Below are 20,420 nucleotides of genomic sequence, written 5' to 3' on the forward strand. Positions count from 1 at the left end.
TTTTAGACACAATTTCGCTCTTATTGCCCAGGCTGGAATGCAGTGGCATGATCTCAGCTTACTGCAACCTCTGCCTCCCGGGTTTAAGCCATTCTCCTGCGTCAGCCTCCCAAGTAGCTGGGATTACAGGCATATGCCACCATGCCCAGCTAATTTTTGTATTTTTAGTGCAGATGGGGTTTCACTATGTTGGTCAGGCTGGCCTTGAACTCCTGATCTCAGGTGATCCAACTGCCTTGGCCTCCCAAAGTGCTGATATTACAGGCATGAGCCACTGTGCCTGGCCTTTTTGTCTTTTAAATTAATTATTAATGGGCTGTTAGAGAGATATGGCTACTAATTCACTTACTATGTGTAACTACCAGTTTGCCTACTACAATAAATAACCCTTTAAATAAGTGGTTCTTTACTTTAGTAGGGCATGGACTCCTTTAAGAATTTTTTTTTCCCCAAAAAAATGCATAGAGAACATATGTATTCAATGTATTCAATTTGACTACAATTTCAGGAGCACCCTGGAACCCCAAAGCCCACCCATAGGCCCCAGAATAATAACCTGTCCTCTGAATGGAGCTGCATAGCTCCCCTCTCTGTTCTTAGTTGTGGTTGTCTTTGAATTGAGAGACCATTTTCTTCTAAATTAGTCTGCCATAAAGAATGAAGTAGTTTCATTGTAATCCGCCAGATTACAATGCCATCTGGAGAAGGTATCGCGGCTGTGGCACAATTTTATGTTTTGCTTTTTTCTCTTTGAATATGTCTAAAAACAGAGCAATTAGCATAACAAAGCCAATCTACATCTGTAATTAAACCAGGTGATGGTATCCCCATGATACCAATGGCCAGGTCACCAACAGCTAAAAGGCTTCTGTGGTATCAGAACTGCCAGAGGGAGTGGAAAGAATGCAGAGGGACCTGTGAGAGCCTTAATTAAGTGCTAGACAACCTCAGAATTCCCACCAGATATATTTGGGAAGCCTGATGGGTGTTTTAGTCTGTTTTGTGATGCTATAACAGAAAACCTGAAACCGAGTAATTTATAATGAGGAGAAATGTATTTGGCTGACAGTTCTGGGGGCTGGGAAGTCATCAAGGGGGTTCATCTGGTGAGTGCCTTCTGACTGTGTCGTCCTGTGGTGGGAGGCAGAAGGCAAAAAAAAGTTGAGGGCTGAACTTACCTACTTACAAGGAACCCATTCTTTTGATAATGGCATTAATCCATTCATGAGGGCACATCCCTCATGAACTAATCACCTCTCCTTAAGGCCCCACCTCCCAACACTGTGGCATTGGGCATTGTGTTTCCAGCACATAGGTTTAGGGGATACATTCAAACCATAGCAATGGGCCATTTGGAGAGCAGCAGCAGAAACTCAGAGGTGACTTCACAGGCTCCAACTTAGGAGTGGGTGCTAGGGGGCTGTAGGAAAGCCTAATGGTGCCGAAGCAGTCTGAGACTTTGTTACTCCCAAACCAAAACACTCTTTCACAATCATGTTTTGCACTGTAGAGAAACTTTAGGAAACTGTACACTTTGAGAAACAGTCAAAAAGGGAGTTCTACAACTCTGAAGTTAAAAAGGCTGTTCTGACCACCCCTCCCTTTTAAAATAGTACAAAACTAATTTCACTGAAAATTGAGCAAAAGTCAAATTCCACACAATTTATTAGAGGATAAAGAACTGAATAATACTCCTCAAGGAAATAAGAAAGATTTGACCACACAAAAAATAAAACTATAACCTAATATTTTATTTCACATACTTTTTGAGTTAGAGTCTCACTCTTCTCACAGGCTGGAATGCAGTTGTGCAATCTCGGCTCACTACAACCTTCACCTCCCGGTTCAAGCGATTCTCCTGCCTCAGCCTCTTGAGTAGCTCGGATTACAGGCACATGCCACCACACCCGGCTGATTTTTGTATTTCTTAGTAGAAACAGGGTTTCACCATGTTGGCCAGGCTGATCTTGAACTCATGACCTCAGGTGATCCACCCGCCTCACCTCCCCAAAGTACTGGGATTACAGCCATGAGCCACCATGCTCAGCCAAACTAGTATTTTAACATGAGCTCCAGGAGCATAAGAAAATTATAGAAACAAGGAAAGAACAATATAACTCATAAAAGGAAAAACTCAGAAATGATCAGGTAAAATAGAAACAGCAAAAATAAAAGGTAAGGTGAAATAGTTCAGGAAAAAGAAATTTAAAGACATTTCATAAATGAAAACTAAACTAAAAGGAACACAAGTAAATAAATAACTGAATAGGCCTTAAGTGAAGTTGAAAATTGAAATGAAAAATTGAAATATGTGTGATAATGAGTTGCTAGATTAGAAAACTAAAGCAATATAAATATAAAATATAAATATGAAAACTAGAAGTGAAAAAAACAAACCTTCTTGAAGTAAAATACTACTAAAATTATATTGAAGGGCACACTACAATCAGGGAAAGTAACCCAGAATAGATGACACTGAGATAGTTACCAATACATCTATTAGACTTTATAGAAAAAAGTCCTTTGGGCATCCAGACAAAATGGCTAAGTCTTTTATAAGGGGCAAGAAAACACAGTAGTTAAGAGATGTATCTTATTTCATGCCAGAAGACAATGGAATAACAGCCAGGGATTTTATATCCAGCCAAACTGACTCCCAGGTACAGGAACCACACACACTTAGGTCATGCAAGGACTCTGGGGTGATTGTTCCAATGACCCTTTCCTAAGGAAAGAATTTCAGCCAAGCAAAATGATTAGAGAGGCTTCTACCTAACAACAGTTGGTAAGCATTCAATGCACATTTACTTACAGAATGATGAATAAACCATAAAGGCAGACAGTGTAATATCCAGTGGCTCTATGTTCTGACTGTGAAGATATAGTATAATTCTTAGAAAATAGAAGGATCTGGTGAGGGCATGTGAAATTAGGATTTCCTTACTGATTGCCTGTAAATATTAACTGGAAGTAAAAGGATGCTATTTCAAACTGGATCCCAAAAAGGAGGGAAAAGCTGGGAAAAAATAAGATTATCACCTAGTATTAATATTGCGATAAACAATCACCAAAAAGTGACGGTATTACATACAAAGGTATCATATAAAGTATAGTTTGCGTGTCCCTAATCAAAAATTCCAAAATCCAGAATGTTTCAATGAGCACTTTCTTTGAGCATCATATTAGCACTCAAAAAGTTTTGGATTTTGGAGCATTTCATATTTTGGATTTTCGGGTTAAGGATACTTGATCTGTATTAGTGTAAACATAACCATGAGAACAAGAATACCAACTTTTCTAAATACTGAAAGATATACCAAAAAGAGAGAACAAAAACCACATAAAGATCTTATATATATATATTAGGTGTGTGTGTTTATAAATTTGACTCATGAAGTGAAATAAGAAAAGTATGTATATTATATTTTTGTTTAAAAAAGGGAATTTTGGCTGGGCACGGTGGCTCATGCCTCTAATCCCAGCACTTTGGGAGACCGAGGCAGGTGGATCATCTTAGGTCAGGAGTTCAAAACCAGCCTGGTCAACATGATGAAGCCCCATCTCTACTAAAAATGCAAAAAATTAGCTGGGCGTGGTGGTGCATGCCTGTAATCCCAGCTACTCAGGAGGCTGAGGTAGGAGAATTGCTTGAACCTGGGAGGTGGAGGTTGCAGTGAGCTGAGATCGTGCCATTGCACTCCAGCCTGGGCAACAAGAGTGAAACTCCATCTTAAAAAAAAGGAATTAAAAAATATATGTAATATATTGGTATATTTCAGAAATATTGTGGGTCTGGTTACAGGCCTCAGCAATGAAGTGAATATTGCAATAAAGCAAGGTAAACAAATTTCTTGGGGTACCCAATTAATAGAAAAGTATGTTTATATTATACCGTAGTCTATTAAGTGTGCAGTAGCATCATGTCAAAAAAACAATGTACATACCTTAATTAAAAAATACTTTCTTGCTAAGGCTGGTAATCATCTGAGCCTTCAGCAAGTCATAATCTTTTTGTTAATGGAGAACCTTGTTTCGATGTTGATGACTGCTGACTGATCAGGGTGGTGGTTGCTGAAGGTTGGGATAGCTGTGGCAATTTCTTAAAATAAGACAGCAATGAAGTTTCCCACATCAATGGACTCTTCCTTCTACAAAGATTTCTCTGTAATATGAGATGCTGCTTGGTAGCATTTTACCCACAATTGAAGTTTTTTCAAAATTTCAGTCCTCTCAAACCCTGCTGCTGCTTTGTTAATTAAGCCTGTGATATTCTGAACCTTTTATTGTCATATTAATAGTGTTCACAGCATTCTCTACATGTCTAAGTGTAATCATTTCTAGCTTTTGATTAAGATGAGAGTTGTGCGACTCTTACTTTACTCGAACATGTAGAAGCCATTGTAGGGTTATTAATTGGCCTAATTTCACCAGAAGTAGATTCCATATCAAGGAACTGCATTCTTGCTCATCCATAAGAAGCAACTCCTCATCTGTTCAAGTTTTATTATGAGATTGCAGCAATTCTGTCATATCTTCAGGCTCCACTTCTAATTGTTTTGCTTTTTCCACCTCATCTGTAATGGTTTCCTCAGCTGAAATCTAGAACCCCTAAAGTCATCCATGACAGTTGAAATCAACTTTTTCCAGGCTCCTGTTAATGCTGATACTTTAACCTCTTCCCATGAATCATTAATGTTCTTAATGACATCTAGAATGGTGAATCCTTTCCAGAAGATTTTCAGTTTATTTTGCCCAGATCCATCAGTGAAATCACTGTGGCAGCTATTAAGAATATTATTTCTTAAATAATAAGTGTTGAATGTCAAAATGATTCCTTAATCCGTGGCTGTAGAATGGATATTGTATTAGCAGACATGAAAACAACATTTATCTTCTTGTATATCTCCATCAGAGCTCTAGGGTAACCAGGTGCATTATCATTGAGCAGTAATATTTTGAGAGGAGTCTTTTTATCTGAGCAGTAGGTCTCAACAGTGGGCTTCAGTAAACCATACTGTAAATAGATGTGCTGTCATCCAGCTTTTGTTGTTCCTTTTGTAAAGCACAGGCAGAGTAGATTTAGCATAAGTTTTTAGGGCCCGAGGATTTTTGGAATGGTCACTGGCTTCAACTTTAAGTCACCAGCTTCATTAACCCCTAACAAGAGTTAGCTCATCCTTTGAAGCTCTGAAGCCAGGCGTTGACTTCTCCTCTCAAGCCATGAAAGTCCTAGGTGGCATCTTCTGCTAACAGCAGGCTGTTTCATATACATTGAAAATCTGTTGTTTAGTGTAGCCACCTATGAATCGTTAATGTTCATGATTCATTAATGTTCAATTGGTGACAATGATCTTAGCGAGATCTTGCAGTCTATATTAGCACTTGCAGCTTCACTTTGTACTTGTATGTTATGGAGATGGTGTCTTTCCTTAAATCTCATGAACTAACCTCTGCTGGCTTGGCTTCAAACCTTCTGAAGCTTCCTCACCTCTCCCAACCTTCATAGAATTGAATAGAATTAAGGCCTTCCTCTCGATTATGCCTTGGCTTAAGATAATGTTGTGGCTGGTTTCATTTTCTATCCAGACCACTCAGACTTTCTCCTTATTAACAGCCAAAGGTTGTTTCACTTTCTTATCATTCATATGTTCAGTGAAATAACATTTTAAATTTCCTTCAAGAATGTTTCTTTTCCACCAGGCACAGTGACTCACACCTGTAATCCCAGCACTTCGGGAGGCCAAGGCAGGTGGATCACCTGAGGTCATGGTGGCACATGCCTGTACCCCAGCTACCCAGGAGGCTGAGGCATGAGAATCACTTGAACCCAGGTGGCAAATGTTGGGGGAAAAAAAATGTTTCTTTTCCATTCTCATCTTGGCTAAATATCTGGTGCAAAAGGCTTCATGTTCATCCTGTTTTGGCTTTTAACATGTCTTCCTCACTAAGTGTAATCATTTCCAGCTTTTGATTAAAGTCAGAGATGTATGACTCTTTCTTTACTTGAACACTTAGAGGCCATTGTGGGGTTATTAATTGGCCTAATTTCAGTGTGTCTTGGGGAATACGGAAGCGTAAGGAGAGGGAAAGAGATGGGGCAAAGGCTGGTCGGTGGAGCAGTCAGAACAAACCCAACATTTATAGATGAAGTTCATGGTCTTACATGACTGTGGTTTGTGGTACCTCAAAACTATGGCGACAGTAACATCAAAGATCACTGATCACAGATCACTGTAACAGGTGTGATAGTAATGAAAACTTGTGAAATATTATGAGAATTACCCAAATGTGACACAGGGACACAAATGCTGAGGAAAAATGGAGCCAGAAGGCGTGCTTGAAACAGGGTTGCACAAACCTTCAATTTATAAAAAAAAAACAAAGAAAAAAAACCACATAGTATCTATGAGGCATAGTAAAGTAAGGTATGCTTGTGTACACTTAGAAGTATATACATTGGACAGTCACGGTGGCTCACCCCTATAATCCCAGCACTTTGGGAGGCTGAGGTACATGGATTGCTTGAGCTCAGAAGTTTGAGACTAGTCTTGGGAAACATAATGAAACCCTGTCTCAACAAAAAATACAAAAATTAGCTGTGAATAGTGGCTCATGCCTGTTCTCTCAGCTACTTGGAGGCTGAAGCAGGAAGATCTCTTGAGCCCAGGAAGTGGAGGTTGCAATGAGCCAGGATCTCACCACTGTACTTGAGCCTAGGCAACAGAGTGAGACCCTATCAAAAAATATATATATACACACATTCACATGTATACATTTATACATGCATGTGTATACTTAACAGTGGTTAGTTAAATTGTTAATAATTGCCTAAAGGGAAAGCTATGGGGGAAATGGGGTGCAAAGGATAGGAGTAGAAGCTAGACTTCTTTGAATATATTTTGTTTTACAGATATAGATTTAAGGCACAAGCCTATGTTTTTGGATAGTGACATTGCTACTCAGAGAGAAATTGTTCCATGCAGTTTCAAGGCACAGTGATTTGACTTTATATCCTAGTGAAATATACTTTCAAATCAATTTTTTAAAATCTTAAATTTTTTTTTAGTAATTATTTTGTTGATGCTAGTATTGGTATTATTATTTGATTGAATCAGTGATAAAACAATTATGTTGGTGTTTTGATAACTGGAAAGAAACAGATAAGACCGAAGAGGGTAATTAGAAATTCTGTGGTCTTGAATTTGACTATCAGTATGAACTCAAGATATATCTATTCTTTTTAAAAATACATATTTTCTTGCCTTATTCACTGAAAAGTTAGAAACAGTGACCAACATAATAGCAGTGAGTAGCCCTTGTGCTCGGTCTCCAAATTCCATTTCTACACCCCACTGGGAGTTAGACACCTGCTCATTCCAAGTCCTGAGCAGGAAATGCAGAGGGTGAACCTGGAGCATCAGGTCATGCCAGAAGCAAATGAAGTACTACAAAATACTAGAGCTTTGTCTGAAGCATTCCAGAGCCAGCTTGACTAGGCTCCCACTGGACAAAGCTGAGATCATCTGAGTACCAGTTATCTGGGCAAAAGACCTCACATTCCTCCTGTGAGAAATACTGCAATGGATTGAAAAACTTCAAATATCTTTAAATCTGTGTGTCATAGGGATATGTACAAACAGACAAAAAACCTCTTTTTACTCACCTTTAGTGGATACTAGGGAGCCAACTCATTGTTTTTGAAACTGGTAAATAAGGGGGAAAGAATCAAGTGTTTTATTTTGCCTTTTGTATGTGAACATTCCTCAGAGTAACAAAGTTGTTGATGGAGGCAGTTTCTCTTCATAGAGTATTTCTGCTAGTAAACAAAGACAGAATGCTACCAAGATGCTCTGGAGAGTATACAACTCATATCTGAAACATTATTGCGAACAGAAAACAGAACCCTGAATTTTATCAGGGCTTTAGTTCTAAGGACTAATTTACAGGAAGGAGAAGAGACAAAGGAGTATGTTAAATTACACCATGGGGATTCATTCAGCAAACAACAGACTGTGGGAAACTGTGCAGAACAAATGACTCACTTTTTTCCAACAAATTGCAAGGGAAAACAGTGAAAGGGGAAAGCTATTGGTTAAAAAGGACTTAAGAAACATATTAAAATTGTAGTATATAAAACTTGTTTAGGTTGTGGTTCAAACAAACGGGGATAAAAAAAGCATAGGACATTTGAAGGAATGTGAACACTACTTTGATATTTCATGATATTAAAAGATTGTTGGCCAAGCGTGGTCAACAAATGTCTTTTATAGAGACATGGGACAATGCTGTCTCTATAAAAAATACAAAAATTAGTTAAGTATCATAATGTGTGCCTGTAGTCCCAGCTACTTGGAAGGCTGAGGTAGGAGGATCACTTGAGCCAGGGAGGCAGAGGTTGTAGTGAGCTGAGATCATGCTATTGTACTCCAGCCTGGAAAACAGAGACAGACTCTGTCTCACAAAAAAAAAAATTACTATGTGTGTATGTGTGTGTGAGAGAGTCTTGCCATATTATTTATGGCGAGTCTTGTGTTTTAAAGATACTAATATATGTTGAGACCAAGCATGATGGCTCATGCATATAATTCCAGCACTTTGGGAGTACAGGGTGGGAAGGTTGCTTGAGCCCAGGAGTTTTAGGCCAGCCTGGACAACAAAGTAAGACCCCTGTCTTTACAAAAAAAAAAAATTAAAAAAAGAAAAAAAGAGCGAGGCGTGGTGTGCGCCAGTAGTTCCAGCTAGCTGGAGGCTGAGGCAGGAGGATTGCTTCAGTCCAGGAGTTCAAGGCTGCAGTAGCCATGATCACATCGCTGCACTCCAGTTCACATCACTGCACTTCAGCAGTGGTGTGATCTCAGCAACAGAACAAGATGCTGTCTCTACAACAACAAATAAAAAAGATACAGATTGAAATATTTACAGTTGAAATGATATACTTTCTAGGATTTGCTTCAAAATAATCTAGAGGGGGATGTGTTATGGAGCATTATGGTGGGGGAAATCAGTCATGAGAATTGCTGAAGTATATGAGAGTTCATTATATTATTCTCTCACAACTTTTTTGTAAGTTGTTAATTTTTATTATTCGAAAATTAGAAAAAGTAAGAAGCTGGCCATATAAGAATGGCTCAAAAAAAGATAAAAAACCTCAGTAACATAACTAACCTATTATTTTTTCATAGTCAAGTTTACCACTTCTTTTTATAGTAAACTTTTTGTTTTGTATTAATTTTAGATTTGTAGAAAAATTGCAAAGATAGTACAGAGAAATCCCATATACCCCTGGATTAGTTCGTTTTCATGCTGCTGATAAAGACATACCCAAGACTGGGAAGAAAAAGAGGTTTAATTGGACTTACAGTTCTACATGGCTGGGGAGACCTCAGAATCATGCGGGAGGCTAAAGCCACTTCTTACATGGCGGCAGCAATGTAAGAGAAAGAAGCAAAAGCAGAAACCCATGATAAGCCCATCAGATCTCATAAGACTTATTCCCTGTCATGAAAATAATATGGAAAATACCGGCCCCCATGATTTAATTACTTCCCCCTGGGTCCCTCCCACAGCACATGGGAATTCTGGGACATACAATTCAAGTTGAGATTTGGGTGGGGATACAGCCAAACCATATCATTCTGTCCCTGGCCCCTCCAAATCTCACATCCTCACATTTCAAAACCAATCATCCCTTCCCAATGGTCCTCCAGAGTCTTAATTCATTTTAGCATTAATCCCAAAAGTCCACAGTCCAAAGTCTCATCTGAGACAAGGCAAGTCCCTTCCATCTATGAGCCTGTAGAATCAAAAGCAAGCTAGTTACTTTCTAGATACAGTGGGGGTACAGGTATTGGGTAAATACAGCCATTCCAAATGGGAGAAATTGGCCAAAACAAAGTGGTTACCAGCCCTATGCAAGTTCAAAATCCAGCAGGGCAGTCAAATTTTAAAGCTCCAAAATGATCTCCTTTGACTTCAGGTCTCACATCCAGGTCACGCTTATTCAAGAGGTGAGTTCCCATGGTCTTGGGACACTCCACCCTGTTGATTTGCAGGGTACACCTTCCCTCCTGGCTGCTTTCACAGGCTGGCGTTGAGCTTCTTTGGCTTTTCCAGGTGCATGGTGCAAGCTGTCTGGAGGACGGTGGCCCTCTTCTCATAGCTCCACTAGGCAGTGCCCCAGCAGGGACTCTGTGTGGGAGCTCCGACCCCACATTTCCTTTCCACACTGCCCTAGCAGAGGTTCTCCATGATGGCCCTGCCCCTGCAGCAAATTTTTGCCTCGGTATCCAGGCATTTCCATACATCTTCTAAAATCTAGGCAGAGGTTCTCAAGCTTCAGTTTTTGACTTCTGTGTACTCACAGGGTCAACATTACATGGAAACTGACAAGGCATGGGGCTTCCACCCTCTGAAGCCACTACCTAAGCTGTACGTTGGCCACTTTCAGCCACAACTGGAGTGGCTGGGACACAGGGCACCAAGTCCCTAGGCTTCACACAGCACAGGGGCAATGGACCTGGCCCACATAACCACTTTTTCCTCCTAGGCTTCTGGGCCTATGATAGGAGGGCCAGCCATGAAGGCCTCTGACATGCCCTGGAGACATTTTCCCCATTGTCTTGGGAATTAACGTTTGGCTCCTTGTTACTTATGCAAGTTTCTGTAGCTGGCTTGATTTCTTCTCAGAGAATGAAATTTTCTTTTCTATTGCGTTGTCAGGCTGCAGATTTTCTAAACTTTCATGCTCTGCTTGCCTTATAAAACTGAATGCCTTTTACAGCACCCGAGTCACCTTTTGAATGCTTTACTGCTTAGAAATTTCTTCTGCCAGTTACCCTAAATCCTCTCTCTCAAATTCAGAGTTCCACAAATCTCTAGGGCAGGGACAAAATGCCACCAGCCTTTTAGCTAAAGCACAGCAAGAGTGACCTTTGCTCCAGTTCCCAAAAAGTTTCTCATCTCCATCTGAGACCACCTCAGCCTGGACCTTATTGTTCATATTACTATCAGCATATCTGTCAATGCCATTCAACAAGTCTCTAGGAAGTTCCAAACTTTCTTACATTTTCCTGTCTTCTGAGCCCTTCAAACTGTTCCAACCTCTGCCTGTTACTCAGTTCCAAAGTCACTCCCACATTTTCTGGTATTTTTTCAGCAATGCCCCACTTTACTAGTACCAATTTATTGTTTTAGTCTGTTTTCACGCTGCTCATAAAGATATATGCAAGACTGGGAAGAAAAAGGTTTAATTGGACCTACAGTTCTACACAGCTGGGGAGGCCTCAGAATCATGGCGGGGGTGAAAGGCACTTGTTACATGTTAGTGACAAGAGAAAATGAGGAAGAAGCAAAAATGGAAACCTCTGATAAACCCATCAGATCTTGTGAGACTTAATCACTATCATGAGAATAGTATGGGAAAGACTGGCCTCACCTTGATTCAGTTACCTCCCCCTAGGTCCCTCCCACAGCATGTGGAAATTCTGGAAGATACAATTCAAGTTAAGACTTGGGTGGGGACACAGTCAAACCGTATCAACACCTTACCCAATTTCTTTCATTATTTAATTTCTTATATTACCATGCTATATTTGTAAAAACTAAGAAACCAACATTGATACATTACTGTTAATGAAACACCAGACTTTATTTGAATTTTACCAGTTTTTCTATTATAGTCCCCTTTCTATTTCAGAATCTAATCTGGGGTACCACATTGCATTGAATTATCATGCCCCCTTAGTCTTCTTTGGTCTGTGACAGTTTTTCAGCCTTTCCTTGTTTTTTTTTTTTGACCTTTACATAAGTCTTGAGTACTTGGCTGTGTATCCAATCTGAATTTATCTATTGTTTTTCTCATGACTAGACTGGGGTTTTGGGTATTGGGAAAGAATACCACAAAGGTGAAGTACCCGTATCACATTACGTCAGGGAGCGCATGCTATCAGCACACCACTGATGATGTGAACCTTCTTGGCCTGGTTGAGGTATTATTGCATTTGCTGATTTTCTCTACTATAATGTTAATATTTTTCTCTTTCCCTGTTCTATTCTTTGAAAGCAAGCTACTAAGTATAGCCCACTCTTATTTTGGGCAGGGAGGGTGGTTTTGCTCTGCTTTCTGGAATGGAGATGTTTTCAGGGTTCCTAAGACCACCTGCAGGTTCAGTGATTCACTAGAAGAACTCACAGGGATCAGCATAAGGCCATACTTGTGGCAAGCTTTTTTATGGCAAAAGAATACCAAGCAAAATCAACAAAGGGAAAAGGTGCTTGGGAAGCAGTCAGGAGGAACTCAGGTAGAAGCTTCCAAGAGTCCTCTCTCAGTGGAGTCACACAGGATGCACGGAATTCCCCTTATGACAGGTTGTGACAACACATGTAAAGTGTAATCTTATAGTGAAGCTTGCCTGAGCCTAGGAGTCCAGGGGTTTTACTAGGGGCTGGTCAGGGAGGCATCCTCTGCCTAGCATGCCCAACATTTTCAGACTTCCCGAAGGAAAGAGGTATTCAACATTAATCACATTGTTTGCATAAACCGGGGGTGTCCAGTCTTTTTGCTTTCCTGGTCCTCACTGGAAGAAGAATTGTCTTGGGCCATACATAAGATACACTAACAGTAACAATAGCCGATGGAAGAATTGTCCTGGGCCACACATAAAATACACAAACAGTAACAATAACTGAGGACCTAAAAAAGAAAAAATCACAAAAATATCTCATAATGTTTTAAGGAAGTTTACGAATGTGTGTTGGGCCAAATTCAAAGCCATCTTGGGCCGCATGCAGCCCGTCTGCCGTGGGTTGGGCAAACTTGGTGTAAACCGTTTAGGCACAGTGACCTACTTTTATAATTTATGGAAGGGTTTTATATCAACGTAGGGAACTGTTTACTACTCAGGTTTCCAGCCCCCAGCGAGGGCCAACCTTATGAGGAGGCCTTATTAATGATAATAGTCTCAGGCCTTCAGTGTTCTTTTCTACATAGAGAAGTATTTAGATAGTACTTTCACTACCCATTTTTATTTTGAGGAAAAAAAAGAAATCAGATAAAAAATATAGCACATAATAGTATAAGCTATATGATAGTAAGAATGACAAAATGAAATTTAAGATCGGGTAGGGGTGTTTAATTTCCTTCTAATAAGACATGGCAATCTGGGCTATTTTTCTTGTTCTTTTAGTATTTTTCTTGCCAATTTTTAAAAATTGCTATAAAATGTTACTCATATTGCAACTTTTGGTGCTCCAAAAGCATCTCATAATTTTAAAAATGCCTCCGGGTTATAAGTAATTTATTGCCAAATAATTAGAAGAAGGCTGCATAAATTTTCAGTAATAAGTCATAACCTAACAACCAAAACCTGGGTGGATAAGATTTAAGACACAATATGGCTGGGTACAGTGGCTCATGCCTATAATTCCTGCACTTTGGGAGGCTGAGGTGGGCGGATCACCTGAAGTCAGAAGTTTGAGACCAGCCTGAGCAATATGGTGAAACCCCCTCTCTTCTAAAAAAAAAAAAATAATAATAATAATAAAATACAGGAGGCTGAGGCAGGAGAATCGCTTGAACCCGGGAGGTGGAGGTTGTAGTGAGCTGAGATTTTGCTACTGTACTCCAGCCTGGCTGACACAGTGAGACTTTGTCTCAGAAAGAAACTACAGTATTTATTAGTCATTTACTTTCTTTTAATAGGAAAAACGTGGTCTTCGAGAAATGCGAGTTCTTGAAAATTTGAAGAATATGATCCATGAAGCAAATGAACATACTCTTCCCAGATGTAGAGATACAATGCGGGACAATCTGAGCCAAGTTCTCCAGAGATGTGAGCCAGCAATTTTTTTTTTTTAATTGCTTTTCATCTGAAATGAATGCTACACCAAAATATATTTCCTTGAGTATTAATTATGGTGGGAGGTGGAGAGGGAAAGTTCTTAACCTGGATACATGAGAGGGAGGCCCAATTACAGAGAAAGTAGTTTTCTAGTGATTAATGTGTGTTGGCATTGATGTTAAAAGCATTAATCTCCAAAGCAAGATGTGAGCATCTCTGGTACACGAGACAAACTGTTTAGTATATGAGAAAGTCAAAACATTTTTCACCTATTTTTACAGTTTGGTTTTTTTTTTGAGACATAGTCTCACTCTGTCTCCCAGGCTGGAGGACAGTGGTGCAATCTTGGCTCACTGCAACCTCTGTCTCCCAGAGTCAAGTGATTCTTGTGCCTCAGCCTCCTGAGTAGCTGGACTACAGACATGCACCACCACGCCTGGCTAATTTTTGTATTTTTAGTAGAGATGGGGTTTCGCCATGTTGGCCAGGCTGATCGCAAACTACTGGTCTCAAGTGATCCACCTGCCTCAGCCTCCCAAAGCGCTGGGATTTTTTACAGGCATGAGCCACCACACTTGGCCTATTTTTACAAAAAGTTTTATCTGTAAAAAACAAATTTGAGTCTGGGTGCTGTAATCAAGGCTGTAATCCCAACACTTTGGGAGGCTGAGGTGGAATCACAAGGTCGGGAGTTTGAGACCAGCCTGGCTAATAAGGTGAAACCCTGTCTCTACTAAAAATACAAAAATTAGCAGGGCATAGTGGTGCGCGCCTGTAGTCCCAGCGACTTGGGAGGCTGAGGTGGAAGAATTGCTTGAACACCAGGAGGCAGAGGTGGCAGTGAGCTGAGATTGGACCACTGCACTGCAGCCTGGGTGACAGCGAAACTCCATCTCATTTTTTTGATTACCAGGAACTGGGAAGATCTGAGATGATCTTTTTCACATAGGGGACTAGAGGTTTTAGCTTTATTCAGAAAATAATCCTTTCATAAATGTTTACATTTTATCACATTTTTTCATTAAGTAAAGTATATGAATGTGGAGAGATGGTTGATCAAAATGAATATATTATTAATATTTTTAGTATCAAATCATAATGAGTGAATTCAAATTTATTAGTAACTGATTTAGAAATTGTAAGTATTCCAGAAACTCAAGATTTATACTGCCAATATTCAGTTCATCCAAGTGATGTGTAAGAAAAAATTCAGGAGCAACAAGTGGGGATAACACTGGTAAATAATGATGGGTTACTGAAGTGTAAAATGGAACAGATCTTTCTCAAGGGAAAAAAAGCTGAAAAAAAACAAAACAAAACAAAAAACCACACACAAACTGACCTGCAGTAGAATGGCTGGTGAAGAAAGGCAGCAGAGAGACCTTGGTGAATAGCTGAATTAAATGTCTTTGTGTCCAAGTTGAAGTTAATGGTCTCGTGTACTCTAATGCTGAAAGGAGGTTAGAGAAGATAGATCTCCCAGATCACGTTTGGTTTCTCTGAGTGGAAGAGCAGAAGTATAAAACTGGCTTTTAGGCTTTTGCATTTTATGACAGACATGCCCTCGTTTGTTCATAGACACATCCTTAACCCTGTCAGACATTCTAATTGGCATGCTAAAAGGAAAACTCCAATAGTTATCAATAAGAATTGTTTATGTATGAGGCTGTATGCGTGGCTCACGCCTGTAATCCTAGCACTTTGGGAGGCCAATGTGGGTAGATCATCTGAGGTTAGCAGTTCAAGATTAGCCTGGCCAACATAGTGAAACTCTCTCTCTACTAAAAATACAAAAATTAGCTGGGCGTGGTAGCAGGCACTTGTAATCCCAGCTACTCAGAAGGCTGAGGCAGGAGAATTACTTGAACCTGGGAGGTAGAATTGCAGTGAGCCAAGATCGTGCCATTGAAATCCACCTGGGTAAAGTAAATGTTTATCATCTTCCCCACCTTGTAGTTGAGAAGACTGAAAGTTATAGTGAACACTCCAGATTCTCCAGTAATAATTGGAGGAACTACCATGCCAGCCTAGTTCCTCTGCCTCCAGAGCTCAAGTTCCACTTCAGGATGTTGCTTCTACATATCTTTGAAGAGATAATAAGAAAAGTCTGCCTTTATTCCTAGATAATCACTTTTTCTTGGATTTCCTCCTACACTGCAGGCTCTTCCTTCTTAATCAACTTCGTGAGTTCCCACTTGTCTTCCTCGACTTTTAAACTTGGGGTGCTCCCAGACTTGGTTCTGTGACTGCCTTCCTGTTTAAACTTGCTTGCTTGGTGAGCTCATACAGAATCACGTCTTTCAGTATCATCTGTATACCAATCAATAATTAAATTCCACATTGGTGTTTTTAGCCTAGTCCCATACCCCTGTATTCCCAACTTTTGTATGCAACTGCCTAGTCTGCTTAGGTGTCCAGTAAGGGCTTCAGTATAACATGTCCAGAACTAAACCTCGGTGTTCTTCTCAATTCTGCTTTATCTCTGTCCCATTTCAGTGATGGCATCACCATTCACTTAGCTGCTCAGGCTGGAAAACCTGAACTCCGCCTCCCCCTTCCTCTTTTATTCCTTTCTCTTCTACCCTCCCTCCCTTGCCTTCTCCTTCCCCATCCTCTGCTTGCTTTCTTCCTTCCTTTCTTGTCTCTTTCTTCCTCTCTCTCCCTCCCCTACAAGTATTTTATTAGTAAATCATTTTGGTTCAACTTTGAGAATATAGGCAGAATCTGACCATCCTGACCACATCACCAACTGCTGCTTCCCTGGTTAAAGCTGCTGTTGTCTTCACTTGGATTGTTCTAGTAGCCCTATAACTCATCTCAGTGCTGCTTGTTTTTCCTCCCTATAGTCTGTTCTTCACATGGGAGCCTGAATAATCCTTTCCTGTAACTTAACTCTTGTCATTGCTGTATTCTGAATCACCTCATGTGGCTTAGATTAAAAGCTAGAGTTCTGTAATGGCCAAGACATTTCTACAAATGGCCCCCACTCTGACTTTCATTTCCTACTATTCCTTTTTTCTTCACTTCATTCTAGCTACACTGGCCACCTTACCCTTCCTCTAATTGCCACCTCAGGGCCTTTGCACCCGCTGCTCCCTTGGAACACTTGTCTCTCAGATGTCCATATTCTCATTTCCTGTAGGTCTCTGCTCAGCTGTCAACCATGAGACCTTCCTTGGTTCTTCTGTAATGCTCATCCCCCTTCACTCTGGAATGCCCTGGCCTCCCTACTTTGCTTAGTTTTTCTCCGTAGCATTTATCACAAGATGACATATTAATATTTATCTATTTATTGTTTGTCTTCCCAACTAAAATTTGAGTCCTGTAAGCTCAGGACTCTTTTTGTTGTTGTTGTTCACTGTGGTATCTCAGGCACCTAGCAGAGTGCCTGCTACTTAATAGCCACTTGGTAGTTATTTGTTCAGTGAAATGCATGAGTGAGCATTCAGCCAAAATCTGTTCCTAATGCCAGGGTGAAATTATTTTCTTTTGTATAAAGCTAATACTACATTTCCTTAGCTTTTTAAAAATAATTTTACTTTTGTATTGTTGTATAATGTACATGTTTTGGGGGTATTTATGGTAATTTAGTCCTTTCATATAATTTGTAAAGACCAAATACTGTAATTCATATATTCATCACCTTAAATATTTTTCTTTTCTATTTGCTAAAAACATTCAAATTATTCTCTTCTTGCTATTTTGAATTATATAATAGATTATTGCAAGCTATAGTCACCCTACTGATGTGTCAAATACTAGGTCTTATTTCTTCATCAGACTATATATCCATTAATCAGCCTCTCTTCATGGCCTCCTCCTCACTATATTTCCTGGCCTCTGGTAACCACCAATCTACTCTCTATACTCATGAGATCCATTTCTTTAGCTCTCATATGAGTGACAGTGTGCAGTGTTTGTCTTTCTGTGTGATCTAGTTCCATGTTTCTGCGAATGATGGGATTTCATTCATTTTTATGGCTGAATAACATTCCATTGTGTATATATACCACATTTTCTTACCCATTCATGAGAATTTAGGTTGGTTCCATATTTTGGCTAGTGCTGCAATAAACATGTGAGTGCAGATGTCTCTCTTCTTTTCTTTTAGATATATACCCAGTATTGTGGAATTACTGAATCATATGGTAGTTTTTTTTTAGTTGTTTGAGGAACTTCCAAATGGTTCCCTATGGTAGTTGTACTAATTTATATTCTGATCGACAGTGTACAAGAGTTTCCTTTTCTCCACATCCTTGCCAGCATCCATTATTCCTTGTCAAATAAAAGCCATTTTAACTAGAGTGAGATGCTATCTCACTGTGGTCTGATTTGCGTTTCTCTGATAATTAGTGATGTTGGGTATTTTTTTCATATACGTTTTGGCCATTGTATATCTTTTGAGAAATGTCTCTTTTTTTGAAACAGGTCTTTAGCTATTTCTTAAATTGGATTCTTTGAGTTTTTTGCCATATTGTTGTTTGAACTCCTTATATATTCTGGTTTTAATCCCTTGTCAGATGAATAGTTTGCTAATACTTTCTCCTCCTGTGGGTTGTCTCTTCAACTTGCTGATTGTTCTCTTTGCTTCATGGAAGCGTTTTGTTTGTTTGTTTGTTTGTTTGTTTGTTTTGAGATGGAGTCTCGCTCTGTCGCCAGGCTGGAGTGCAGTGGCATGATGTCGGCTCACTGCAACCTCTGCCTCCTGGGTTCAAGTGATCCTCCTGCCGCAGCCTCTCGAGAGCTGGGATTATAGGTGCCCGCCACCACACTCAGGCAGTTTTTGTATTTTTAGTAGAGACGGAGTTTCGCCATGTTGGCCAGGCTGGTCTCGAACTTCTGACCTCGTGATCTGCCTGCCTTCTCCTCCCAAAGTGCTGGGATTGCAGATGTGAGCCACTGTGCCCAGCCCATGGAATCGTTTTAACTTGATGTAATCCCATTGGTCTGTTTTTGGTTCAGTTGCTTTACTTTTGAGGTCTTACAGAAAAAAGTCTTTGCCCAGGCCAGTGTCCTGGAGTGTTTCCCCTATGCTTTTTTCTAGTAATTTCGTAGTTCCAGGTCTTAGATTTACGTCTTTAATCCATTTTTATTTGAGTTTTGTGTATGGTGAGAGATAGCCATTTAGTTTCATTCTTCTTCATATAGTTATCCAGTTTTCCCTGTCATATCGATATCCAGTTTTCCCAGCACCATTTATTGAAGAGACTGTCGTTTCCCCATTGTATGTTCTTGGTGCCTTTGTTGAAAATGAGCTTGTTATAAATGTGTGAATTTATATCTGGGTTATTGATTCTGTCCCATGCATGGTCTGTGTGTTTTTATGCCAGTGTCATGGGATTTGGTTACTATAGCTTTGTATTAATAATACGCTTTGTAATCAGGTAGTGTGATGCCTCCCGCTTTGTTCTTTTTACTCAAATTGCTTTGGCTATTCAGAGTCTTTCGTGGTTCTGTATCAACTTTAGGATTTATTTTTCCTATTTATATGAAGAATGTCATTGGCATTTTGATAGGGTTTGCATTGAGTCTGTAAAATGCTTTGGGTGTGACTCTCATTTAGTGGTATTCTTCCAGTTGTGGAGCATGGATATCTTTCCATTTTTGTGTGCCCTCTTCAGTTTTTTTCATCAATGTTTTATAGTTTTCCTTGTATAGATCTTCCACATCTTTGGAAGTTCAGTTGACTCCCAGGTATTTTATGTTCTTTGTAGCTATTGTAAATAGGATTGCTTTCTTGATTTCTTTTTCAGATTGCTTGCTGTTGGCATATATAAATGCTACTGATTTTGTATGTTGATTGTATCCTTCAACTTTACTGAATACATTTATTAGTTCTAAGAGATTTTTGGTGAGTCTTCAGGTTTTTCTAAATATGAGGTCGTGTGGTATGCAAACAAAGCTGATTTGACTGAATTTCTTTCCAATTTATATGCCCTTATTTCTTGCCTAATTGCCTTGTCAGGACTTTCAGTATTATGTTGAATAAACGGTGTGAATGTGAGCATCCTTGTCTTGTTCCGGATCTTACAGGAAAGGTTCTCAATTTTTCCTCACTCAGTATGATATTAGCTGTGGATTTGCCATATATGGCCTTTGTTATTTTGAGCTATGTTCTTTTTATACTCAGTTTGTTGAGAGTTTTTATCATAAAGGAATGTTGGATTTTATCAAATGCTTTTTGAGCATCCATTGAAATTACCATATGGTTTATTTATAGATTTGCATATGTTGAACCATCCTGGCATTCCTGGGATGAATCCCACTTGATCGTGGTGAATGATCTTTTTAATGTGTTGTTGAATTGGTTTGCTACTATTTTGTGAGGATTTTTGCCTTTACATTCATTAGTGATATTGCCTTTAGTTTTCTCTTTTTTTCTTGTTTTGTCTTTGTCTGATTTTAATATTGAGGTAATGCTGGCCTTGTAGAATGAGTTTTGAGTTTGGGAATATTCTCTCCTCTTCAAGTTTTTTGAAGAACTTGAGTAGAATTGGTGTTAATTCTTCTTTAAATATTTGATGGAATTCAGTAATGCAGCCATCAGGTCCTGGGCTTTTCTTTGTTTTTTTTTTACTAATT

The 20,420-nt window shown here is 39.5% G+C and overlaps 1 protein-coding gene across 6 annotated transcripts in view; it reads left to right on the plus strand.

Moving 5' to 3' along the window:
- BLOC1S5 (biogenesis of lysosomal organelles complex 1 subunit 5) overlaps positions 1 to 20,420 on the plus strand; it is a 59,767-nt gene that overhangs the window by 7,912 nt on the left and 31,435 nt on the right. For 3 of the 6 annotated variants that reach the window (XR_001824628.2, XM_017526731.2, XM_017526732.2), the window contains exon 3: positions 13,700 to 13,829. The exons of the other annotated variants lie outside the window; for them this stretch is intronic. Coding sequence is in view for 2 of the 3 variants with exons in the window: in XM_017526731.2 (XP_017382220.1) it covers positions 13,700 to 13,829 (130 nt within the window). In the remaining variant the exon portion in view is untranslated. The remainder of the gene's footprint in view (positions 1 to 13,699; positions 13,830 to 20,420) is intronic. 6 annotated transcript variants of the gene reach the window in all.

Source organism: Cebus imitator, unplaced genomic scaffold (genome assembly GCF_001604975.1).
Source record: "Cebus imitator isolate Cc_AM_T3 unplaced genomic scaffold, Cebus_imitator-1.0 Scaffold43, whole genome shotgun sequence".
NCBI classification, from domain to species: domain Eukaryota; kingdom Metazoa; phylum Chordata; class Mammalia; order Primates; family Cebidae; genus Cebus; species Cebus imitator.